We start from the raw sequence: 11,977 nt of genomic DNA, 5'->3' as shown, positions 1-11,977 counted from the left end.
ACAAGGTTTCATCGGTCCCCAAGACCTCTGATGTGAAGAGTTCGGTAAAATAAGATTGTATCAGAGGCTTGATCTCCTCATTTCCTTCTCTAAAAACTCCACTTGCATCTTTTAGCTTCACAATAGTATTTTTCTTGCGCCTAGCTGATGCACTTTGCTGGAAGTACGCTGTATTGCGGTCCCCATACTCAAGAAAATCACTCCTACTCCGCTGCATATAGTACACTTCTTCCTGTTCCAACGCAAGTTCCAACTGCGTTGTTATTTCATGTTGGCGCCGAGTAGAGTACTCATCCATCGGTCCTGCTAGTATATGGTCAAGCTGTTTCGTCACGTCCCTGATTCTCTTACGAGGAGCCTTCAGTACATTTTTGTCCCACTCATGCAGCTCATCATGTACTGCTGCAAGTCTTGCCAAGATCGGTATATCTGCGGGCGAGTGTTCCCATGCCGTTGCCCCCACATCACCCACTGTTTCCTCCCTTAGCCATTTGCCTTCAAAGCGTTTTCGCCGTCGGCTAGTGCCGCTACCAGGCAAAGTATACGTAGATGTGTTGATCATAATCGGCCTGTGATCCGAACCACCCATAATAAGATGATGCACAGCTGCATCAGGAAACATACCCGCCCATGCCATGTTCCCCACAGCTCTATCCAGTCTCTCTCTGATCCTCCCCCTCTTCCAAGTGAATTTATTGCCAATATAACCAAGGTCTTCCAGAGAACAATCAGCCAAACAATCCCTAAACGCAGACATATATGATAATGGTCTCGCATTACCTCCCTCTTTCTCTGATGAATACAAAATCTCATTTAGATCCCCTATCACAACCCAAGGCAAATTACCCTTAGCATGTAGATCACGGAACCGTTTCCATGTGTGATGCTATGTCTCCAAACCGGCTCACCATACATACCCGTTAACCTCCAGTCTGTACTATGATGCGCTCCTTTGACCACAACATCAATATAGTTGTCATGATAATAATTCAGCTGCATATTAACATTGTTCTTACACATCATCATCAGACCTCCACTCCTTCCATCGCTCGGTGACTGATATGATTATTATTTAATAAAGGTCACCGGATTTAAAAAAACATATTATACATGAATTTTGATTTAAAAATGTGTAAAATCTTCAATCAATAGCGCATGATCCATCTTTCTTTCGTACCGGTGCCAAACCGGATTGGACATGAACACCTCAACAAAACCAGATTGAAGACAAAACAAGCCATCTATAACCACGCATGCATGCCTCATCAAAACCTTGCAGGTAAAAAAAAAAAAAGCAAAGTTCTCATCTTATACTGAGAGAGACGCTTTAAGATTGATCACATTCAAACACGTTGTGATTGTCAACACAGATGAGAACCATGTGTTGAAATAAAGAACCTGAACCTACCTATGGGGGTTTGAGTCATGGTTATTGAGTTAGGGGCCTGTGGAATTTCTCTCCTGGTGCAACGCATGATCTCTTTTGCTAGTAATTGTTAACAGAAGATGAAGCTACAGCGGTGTACAATTGACTAATAATAAACTTAATAACAACAACTGAGGGACCTATAGGCTAACATGTCCAGCATGCTCTCTCTATGGGGAGCATGGCGATTCACTCCGATGGACAGCCAGCATGACTCAGGACACCCGCCTCCTTGTGCTGCGCCTTACCGAGCTTGAATCGACCAGCCTTCTCACGGACGAGGGCTGGGGAGTGGACAGCCCCACTGATTCTGGGATGTCAAGGTCATCATTTACCGGCAGGCCCGACATATCGTTATGCTTCTGGAACAAGTTGTGCAGCGGCTCAGCTTCGATCCTCACTTTCTCCACCTGAAACACAACTTCAACTTCAACTCCTTGCATAGATGTGTTCCATGTTTTTTTCGGTGACAAAAGAGTAGTAAAATTGTCCGACTTCCATATAACAAGACAAAGGATCAACTTCAATCAAAGCTGTTGTACCATACCAGCTCCTGGTGATAAGCGCGAGAACGAGCTTCAGCCAGTCTTCTCTGCAGATCGATTTCTTTCTTGCTTCCATATTCTGAATTCTCCATTTCATTTTCCTTCTCTTCCAGCTCTCGATATAACTCTGAAAATAAGATACCAGTTGCCATCAACATCCAGAAATTCGACAAATTGACAGTCACAGCAAGAATGCATACCAAGAGATTAAACAACCAGCCTACGGAAGGAAATGAAACCAAGTAGGAGGGCCATTACAAAGCTTTGAATTTTCAATCGCCTTGTGAAGAAATCAATGTAACCTTGAGGACATACCTGTAAATACCGACAAGATCCAGATTTGTGTTGGGATGTCATATAGTGTCTTAGCTAACGTCAACGATGACTTCAAGATCTCCCTGGCTTGTCCAGTATCATGTAACTGAAGTGCTAATGTACCTAATATTGTTAAATACTGAGAAACCAATTGGATGTTACCCAACTGTTGGTGCGCTATTCTCAAACCACTTGCAAGGCGAACCCTGCATCAGGTAGAAACGTTTCATATTAACAACATAGAAATTGACTATCTGCAAACTTGCCGAGAGTTCGCTCAACGTAAAAGAGGAAATGAAATGTGGCAGACACCCATGGGAAACAAATAATGCAGAACATTAGCTACATGGTGATATAACTTCTGTTTCTAAGTGACCATATGTTTAATGCATCGAGATCATGTGGCTTTAAAAAAATTGAAAACAATTATATATCCAGTCACGACAGAGGGGATCTCCAATTTTGCCATTCCAATTTCAATTGAACTTTAAAGTTCAAAAGGACGAATATGGAACCCTGTAAAAATATAAATATGGAATACTAGAGGAGAAATACGAATATGAAACCCTAGAAGAAAAATCTTTTTTTTTATCCGGGAGTAGTGGGGAAAAAATCATATACCCTTCCCTCCCTCTTAAATGAGAGATGCAAAATAAATAAATAAAGGAGAAGCAACTCTTCTTTACCTTCATGCTTTATAGTCATCATTTCTATACATCTATTAAAACATTTGAATTTTGTTTTTACTCATCTTAAATGTAAACTATAGTGATGCACAATACGTTCATTAAACTGCAGTCATTATGCTAACTTTCTCTACTTAGTACTATATCATATCTCACCGTGCGTCTTGTGGATTATGCTGCCTCATAAGTAGAAGTCCGTAAACAAAAATGATACAGGTCTTCTCTCTTACCCCAACAAATGAGTCCATGGTTCTGTAAGCAGGACCAATCAATTCTAGTGCCTAAACAACCAAAAAGGTGAGGCAAATATTTAGTTGTATTAGCTGGCTTGATACAGAAAAAAGACAGGTATGTAGGAGTGATATAAAATCCTACTTTACCTCTGAAGATGATTCCGCGTCACCCTTACAAATGTAGGAGACTGCCGCGTAAACTTGGCACATAGATTGCATTGATTTGTTCTCTGTCAGCTGAAAAAAATGTATTTCTTAAATTAGAAAAGGGCTGGATAGGTTGCAATAGAACATAAGAACAAATGGCCTAATATATAAAAATCTACATTCCTTGATAGATGTTTTTACTTCAGCGGTCTTGGGGCGCATAAAATATTGACTAAAAGAGGGATAGCTATATTATAATAGGATTGGTGGTGCCTCAGAAGGACAACTTTCGATATTTGGGGTCAATGCTGCAGAAGGATGGGGATATCAATGAAGATGTGAACCATCGAATCAAAGCCGGATGGATGAAGTGGCGCCAAGCTTCTGGCATTCTCTGCGATAAGAGAGTGCCACAAAGCTAAAAGGCAAGTTCTATAGGATGGCAGTTCGACCCGCAATGTTGTATGGCTCTGAGTGTTGGCCGACTAAAAGGCGACATGTGCAACAGTTAGGTGTGGCGGAGATGCGCATGTTGAGATGAATGTGTGGCCAATGGCCACACAAGGAAGGACCGAGTCCGGAATAATGATATACGAGATAGAGTTGGGGTAGCGCCAATTGAAGAGAAGCTGGTCCAACATCGTTTGAGATGGTTTGGGAATATTCCGCGCAGGCCTCCAGAAGCTCCAGTGCATAGCGGACGGCTAAAGCGTGCTGATAATGTCAAAAGAGGCCGGGGTAGACCGAACTTGACATGGGAGGAGTCCGTAAAGAGAGATCTGAAGGACTGGAGTATCACCAAAGAACTAGCCATGGACGGGTGAGTGGAAGCTTGCTATCCATGTGCCAGAACCATGAGTTGGTCGCAAGATCTTATGGGTTTCACCTCTAGCCTACCCCAACTTGTTTGGGACTAAAGGCTTTGTTGTTGTTGTTGTTGTTGCTGTACTGGAAACCTGATTGTAGATCACATTGAACACATAACCAATGACCGGATGTTGTTAGCTTTTTACATCATTAATCACATGAAGCACAGTTGGAGGTGCAGCGTGCAGAAACCCCACAGAATATTAATGTGTTTGGTAGCATACAAGAGGATACTAGGAAATATATGGCAGAGAGTATGCAAAGAAACATACTGTGGAGCATTGTTCCAAATATCAGCCAGTTAATCAGCATCTTGGTCAGTTAATCGCTACTCGATGGGACACCAAATAGCCTTTACTGGAAACTTCGCCTATTTATCCCCACTCAGCACCCGACCGATATGGTACCAGATACCGATATCCTGAACATTGCTGTGGAGTGGCATATCGAGAGGAAAAAAAATACCTTCAATGCTTCAAGGAAGTGGAAAGCAGCCTCGTCAAAGCAGCCAACAGAATGTGCATACTGTCCCCTTAGCATTTCAATTGTGCTCTCACAACCTTGGAGAATCGTTGGGAAACGAGTAAACCAATTTTTCATCTGTGCTAAAGCCTACAGAAACAATGACGAATTGATAATAAATATAAGATATATAGATCTGAATAACCATAAGATATATAGATCTAATGTTTGGAAAGAAACGTATCTGGCACAATTACTGGACCTATTATACCAGGCAAGATGTGCTTATATCAAACCCAATAATAAATATATAATAGCTCAACATATCGCGAGACATATTAGTTTCAATAAACAGATTGGCAGGGATGCCCTTGAAAAAATGGACAGGTATATTTGAAAAGCATATACATAGACAAATAACGAAGAACGGTTGCAAACTTGCAAACTTGAGCAGTCATCCGGCGTATTAGTAAAAAATATGGATATGCTGTTTTATGTACCTCTTGGGCTTCAACAAATTCTGATCTCGTGAGTTCTACAGCCACATTGTTTTCGAGAAACTGAAGTAAAAGCATCAAATACAACCCGGCCGTCCATATCGTTGAGTGTTCCAAATCTCCCTCTGTATATATAATGACAAAAATTAAATGAGGTTAAGGTAACAGAAGTACAGTACTACAATAATAATTTCTTCTGCAGTTAGTGAAGATTTTTTTTCCTGCGAAGCACAAAATATTTACGGGAAAGTTCTTTATATACGACAGAACAGTTCCCCCGGTCCCTGACGTACCACTGAACAATGACATACATGCCCCTTATTTGACATCTCCATTCAAGCAGGCGAACATGGTGGAACATGATAATCGATGGCCCTCAATGAATTGACTACATGGCAGTGGATCTCGAGATGTGTGCTACCAGTTTCCATAGAAACTCAAAAGAAACAGTTGGGTGGTTGTGCAGGATTGACAGGCCACAATAAGAAATAGTCCAAACCATAATAATAAACAGTCAGTGGTGGATACAAGGGCTTGAGCCATATGAAGGGCCACTAACATCACTACTGTGATCGCTTTGTTGAGGGGATCCCATTTAATTCAAGTAAATGCTGGCACAAGACAAAAGGTGTGGTGAAAAATGCGCAGTGGTGGCATTTTAGGTTTAGGGGAAGGGCAGGCTTAGTTGAGGAGCCGAACAACGGCGAGGCTGCATGGGAGGAGTACTTGGTCGAACTCACAGTAGGGCATGATTGAAGAAGACACGTTAAAGTCAACGGCGGGGATGGTGAAGAGCGGAGAATGGCACAGTTGTCATGACACTTCAGTGTGCACACCATGGCAAGCTCCAGCTTGCCCCTTCTTGATGACCGGCGGGCAGTTGTAGCTAGGGCAACACCTGGTACCGGCAAAGAAGTTGGAGGCTGTCTGGAAAGATAACTCATCTAGGTACTTGGCGCCGCCCATGGCCATCAAATTGGGTGGTCTCGGTGCAAACAAGCATGAGATTATGATGTGGTGCAGATTTGGTGCTTCAATGGGAGCCCAGCGCTGAGAGCAACAGTACAAGGGTGGAGAAAGAAGATGAGGATAAAGAGAGGTACCACGGAAAAATATAACATGAGAAATTTAATGGAGCGGCTGTGGAAGAAACGGGTAAGGTCTTGCTACAGTTGTTGCATATAAGGGAGAGGTCATTGTTTTAGAGCAGATCAGGTAAGTATTCGTTGGCATATAGATATTCCTTAGATTGAATTCATTAAAGCAGCCCAGCGAGTTAGAGAAATGTCTGGTGTGAAGTAGTTCACGTCAAATTCAAAATTAATGCCGATGACTGATATCGATGATTTAGTTGGCAGGGGTGCGTGGAAGCTTGCTATCCATGTGCCAGAGCCATGAGTTAGCCGTGAGATCTTATGGGTTTCACCTCTAGCCTACCCCAACTTGTTTGGGACTAAATGCTTTGTTGTTGTTGTTGTTGTTGTTGTTGTTGTTGTTGTTGTTGGGCAAAGATTGACAAGCTAGGAGCTACAAATTCCGTTTTCTTAAAAGAAAAGAAAAAAGGAAGAAAGGACCCAAAAAAAAAGGAACATATGACCACATGAGAAAGGGTTAAACATATCACAATTGATTAAGTCTGCATAGGATTGGCACGTTGGAACTTCAGCAGGACAAGGTATCATGCATATCCAGCACATAAGACAACAAGAATCGTGACAACTGACAGAATTATAATTTAATGTGTCACAGTATCAGCTCAACTTAAGATTGTTTCTGAAAGGTGTGATTTTTAGAATGACCATCACGATTTGGTAAAAGTTACGTAGTAGATCAAGGATGAGGCAGATAAATGAGAAGAAGCAAGGGCTGGGAGTTTGTTTATTGAGCCACTGTAGGAGCGGCCTCCTAGGCTTAGTGCTCTTTTTCGGGATTGTCTTCCATTATCATGTCTCGCCATTTTGGTGCAGATTTTCTTGCATCTAAACTGCTTTTCCAGCTTCATGGAAAGATATGAAAGGCTCTTGCATATTCTCGAGAAAAATTTGAGCTTATGTTGCTTAACCAAACAAAGGAAAAAGTGTGTGGACTGTGGAACTACACAGTAGTAGAATGACACGGATCCAACCAGGGTCATGCATTAAGTGTCAGCTCTAAAATATGGTAGTACACAATCAAAATTTGTAAAGGGTTGTCCGTAGAAAATAACTGAAGTTATTATCGGTACCTGTCACACCATCCACGATCCCAAGCTTCGAGAGTTCCTCTGTGAAACAATGTGAATGCCCAGTAAATTACAGATATACAGAAGTTTCTATATATTTCAGCTTTATAACATAGACAAAATATATATAAGATCATGTTTAAAATATCCAAGAAAAAATGTATGGCCAAAGGTTACTATTAGCTTATGCAAGGTCGACATGTATCAATGCATTTACTGCCCTTGGTTACTCAACAGGTGGTGCATGCGGGTCGAGGTTATTCCTTGCAAATTCCAGTGATGGACTGAAGGTGTACCATGTTTGATGTTTCATGAGGCATACATGGACAATAAATCTAGTATGCAGGGAGCTATTGTAAATTTGGACGTGTGGTGCTGATCAATTGAGGATTTTTTTTTTTTACAAAATCACACCAGGTTTAATTTTAAAAGGCGGCGACGGCTATGTTATCAATTGAATATAATCAGCACGTAAAAATTAGAAAAGATACACTATAACCTTGAAATCTTGCCGAGTTTAAATTACAACCTTCAACTACTAAACCATTTATTTTAACTCCAAACTATGAAACCCATTTACCCCCTCTCTCTCTCATCTCTCAAGTGACTTTCTCTTCTCTTAAGCACGACTTTAACTCTCCTCACTCTCCCCAACTCAAGCCTGCCTGTCCTCTTTTCAATCTCGCAACCTGCATCATATCCTGGAAGATATTCACTGTTGCCTTGGATAATCTTGTGGCTGCAGGGTTAGAGATTTGGGCTAGCTCGGGTCGGGGAAAGTAAGAAGAGAAATGGCCATGGGAGACAGAAGAGAGACATAGGGCCATGGCTGTCGTGGATTAGTTGTGCCAGCTGTCCACCATGTGGAATCTGAATCAGCACAAAACCACCTGAGATTGGACCAAGGGGCTAAACAGAATGGATTTTCATATTTTGGCGTTACAAATAAATTGCTCACAAGTTGAAGGATGTACCATGAACTTTGGCAAGAGTTGAAGGTTGTAAAGTGGACTTTATTATAGAAAGTAAAACATGATTTCATTGTTTTGTGGAACACTGTTTAATTTAAGACCTAATGGTGCAGATTTGCTACAGCTGGGTTTGGGATAAAAATAAATGGCTTAGAAATTGAAGGTTGTAACGTGAACTTCGGCAAGGTTTGAAGGTTGCAAAGTGGACTTTATTAAAATGTAAAACAAGATTTCATTATTTTGTGTAACACTTGTTTAGTAAGGCCTAAAATAATCATCCAATAAAGTTAAAATCGAAATATTCAATTTAAAGTCAAAGACTCGTTTCCCGTCATTTTCAGTCTTTCCTCTTAACTACATCGTGTATCTCAAACCCACCATTTGCATCAACATGGCCACTCCCATTTATATATGCCTCTCATCCATTTATGTCACAACATTCACATAGGCACCTTCATGGAGTTTGCTTCAACAAGAAAAATGGCCATGGAATATTGTGAAACCCAAGGGTCAGCTGTAACACCACACCTCTCACCCAGACCAGCAGTCGTTACTCATAGCGAGATCTAGACTGGCCTCACAGACCAACACTCCACACATTGTCCTCACTCGTGCGCAACGGGGAAGAACTTCCCGGCCGGTCACACATCCCCAAATTGCTCCAAGCCAAGCACACTCAACCAGAGGTTCTTGGAGATGAGCTTCCGGAAAAGAAGGTGCACCTTGTTCATATGAGCAGTCTATCATTCCATCTAAGCTAGGATGTCACATCAGCCAAGTAGCATTTGATGAAACCAAACATCCTCCTAAGGTCGGCTGAAGATCTTACCAGATCATGATAAATGGTACTGATCAATCTCAACTTGTCAAACAAAAATTAAAACCACCACCTTGTAAGGGTTGTTGTTGAGCAAAAGGGAAAGTTCACACTTCCCATATGAGCATTGCTGTCACTGCATTCTTGCCGTAGACATGTATCAAGAAATGCTGAAAATGTTCTGGAATGGACAACCTTTATAGATTTGTTGCTCATATGAACGAGCAATAAAACAAACTTATCATTGATATGTTCCCTCTCGTTGAGATGAACAGCATCGTGGCATTTCAAAGGGGAGAGTGGAAGTGGGATGACTTGGAACACGGGAGGACCGCATACAAAATTGCCACTCCCTCTATCCATATATATAGGGCCTAACGCATTTTTTTAGGCTAATTTTGACCACATGCTAGAGCAATAATATATGACATACAAGTTACACAAAGCATACCGTCAAATTCGTACGTGAAAGGAGCTTCCAGTGATATAATTTTCACATTATACATCTCATATACTATTAATCTTATCAATAGTCAAAGGCGGTCTCGAAAAACGTGCTAGGCCCTATATATATGGATGGAGGGAGTAGCGATAATGTGTTCTCCACAGGAAACGAGGAAGTGAATGGGCCAAAAGTTAAGAAGATTCTATCTGGTTCACAAGGATAAGCAGAGCGATTATGATAATGAATAGGGAAGCCCTTGTAGTACGAAAAAAACATCCACAAAAAGATAGCTGTGAGATTACTAGAATGGTAGTTAATTATATCAAATACTGAAATTAATAAAATGACACAAACACCTCATAAAATAAACCCTAGAAGGGAATACAATTGTAACCCTCACAGTATTGACGGTTGGGTTTAATAAGCACCTCCCTGTAAAGCAGGACCTCAGTACCCGTCAAGGACCATGACTTAGTAAAAAAAATGGCTACTATTTGATACCCATGGTTGTAAACTAGCTGTGCCTGCTATCTTGAATCGTATAACATGTGTAGTTAGCTATAAGCATATCATCTTCAGAAGCAATACTTCAAATAAGTTAGCATTCAACAGCACATACCATGGATGAGCTGTAGTCCTGAATGTATTCTCTTTCCACACTCCTTAAATATGCCTTTTGGCCGACTGACCATCACGACCATGAGATCCACCAGCACAAACACCGCAGTCCGTGGGAGCCACTCTCCGTGCATTGGCGGTGGTGCTAACAATAACTTGTCCCCATAATCTAACACATCTTTCAATGTGTCATACCCGCACAACGCTTGCAGCTGAGCTCTCAACTGCCCCTGCTTATGCGCTAGAGCCACCCTCTCCCTCTCCTTCAACATGGTCTGCGCTAGCGTTCCCTCAACTGCACTGAGTTCAGTACCAAGCTCTTTAATACGGTGTCCCCTCTCCATCTCGTTCTTAACAGCGGTGTCCAACCTCTCCACATGCTTCGAGGCAGCCTTGTAGTCACAGACCCTGAGCAGGTAGAAAGTCTGCAGCAGCTCCGTGTAGAAGAACAGCCCAACCCAATGCTCCTTCTGCATCCAATAAGCATAAGATCGCATGCAACAAAACACAAAGTTTACATCTCTTCACTGCTACAGACAGCCTAAAATTGAAGAGATGGAAAAAAGAAGCTAACTTGAGTTTACCTGCTCGGCCGTGAGCGCATCCCAGAGCTGGGAGACGCGCGCGACGGCGTCTTCAACGGCGGCGTTGTCCTCCCAGCAGAGTAAGTGGACGTGGAGAGCGGTGGCAGCGAAGAATAGGTCGAGCTGGGGGCTCTCGAGATCGGCAGCGGCGGCAGCCCCGGCAGACAGAGTAGTGAGAGCAGATGCGGCGTCCCCGTCGACTACGAGTGCGGAGGCGAGCTGCGCCTGGAAGTTACTGGTCCAGAGGAGGGCCCGGCCAGAGGGGAGAAGCCCCGAGGAGGAGGCGGAGGCGAGGAGGCTGAGGCCGCGGCGGAGCGCGTGCTTCTGCGACGGGACGGCGCCGAGGAGGCCGTAGACGTTGGCGAGGAGGGAGTGCGCGAGCAGCTTGAGGCGCGGCGGCGCGGAGGGGAGCGGGTTGAGGACGAGCAGCGCGCGCTCGAGGTGGGCCTTGGCGTTGGCGAGCCCCTTGGAGCGGGCGAGCAGCAGGCCGGCGAGGCGCATCCGCGCGCGGGCCTCGGCGAGCGGGAGGAGCGAGGCGGCGTGGGGCGGGCTGAGCGCCGACTCCAGGCAGGAGGTGGCGGTGGTGAAGTCGCGGCGGCGCTCGGCCTCCTCCGCCAGCGCGAGGAGCCCATCCGCCGCCGACATGGACGGCCCGGCGGACGGCATGACCTAGGGCGCGGTGAGCGGCAACGGCATGGAGATTTGGGGGAATCGGGGTGGGGGAGCGTGGGTAGCGTGGGCTGGAAGGAGGTGGGGGAGGAAGGAAGGACTGGGTTCGGCCGCCGGTTTCAACGGGCTCGTCTTTGTGTGTTGTGCACTTGTGCTCGGTCGCTGTTCACGTCGCCGAACGGGGAAATGGTCCGGCGGGTCCTCCTGCTGCCGCTGGTTGGAACACGTGACGCTGCTCGCGTGTGAAACCGGAAAGAAAGGGGCAAATTCCGGTCGTGCCACCAGTAATTTTCACTGTACGGTTCAAACGCAGATGCTCACGTAGTATTACCATAGGCATCTTACTCTCTCTTTTTACTAAAAACGTATTGCCTGAAAGTTTGAAAAAAAAAATAAGAAGAATGTGAGCATCAGTCTCTTTTCACTAAATACGCATTGCCAAAAAGTTTAAAATAAATTGAGAAGAATGCGAGC

At 43.8% G+C, this 11,977-nt stretch overlaps 1 protein-coding gene across 1 annotated transcript; it reads right to left on the bottom strand.

Annotated features, from left to right (window-relative positions):
* Positions 1 to 1,308: 1,308 nt before the first annotated feature.
* On the bottom strand, positions 1,309 to 11,700 carry LOC109745649 (sister chromatid cohesion protein SCC4). The gene is made up of 10 exons (XM_020304759.4): positions 10,835 to 11,700; positions 10,252 to 10,720; positions 7,403 to 7,441; positions 5,182 to 5,303; positions 4,685 to 4,831; positions 3,353 to 3,442; positions 3,129 to 3,253; positions 2,287 to 2,492; positions 1,974 to 2,098; positions 1,309 to 1,836 (listed from the first exon to the last, which is right to left on the bottom strand). Exons 1-10 carry the CDS (start codon positions 11,498 to 11,500, stop codon positions 1,642 to 1,644), a joined length of 2,184 nt encoding a protein of 727 aa, XP_020160348.1. The 5' UTR covers positions 11,501 to 11,700; the 3' UTR covers positions 1,309 to 1,641.
* Between the last annotated feature and the right edge of the window lie 277 nt (positions 11,701 to 11,977).

This window comes from Aegilops tauschii, chromosome 2 (assembly GCF_002575655.3).
Source record: "Aegilops tauschii subsp. strangulata cultivar AL8/78 chromosome 2, Aet v6.0, whole genome shotgun sequence".
NCBI classification, from domain to species: Eukaryota; Viridiplantae; Streptophyta; class Magnoliopsida; order Poales; family Poaceae; genus Aegilops; species Aegilops tauschii.
This window is presented reverse-complemented; position numbering and strand designations above follow the sequence as displayed.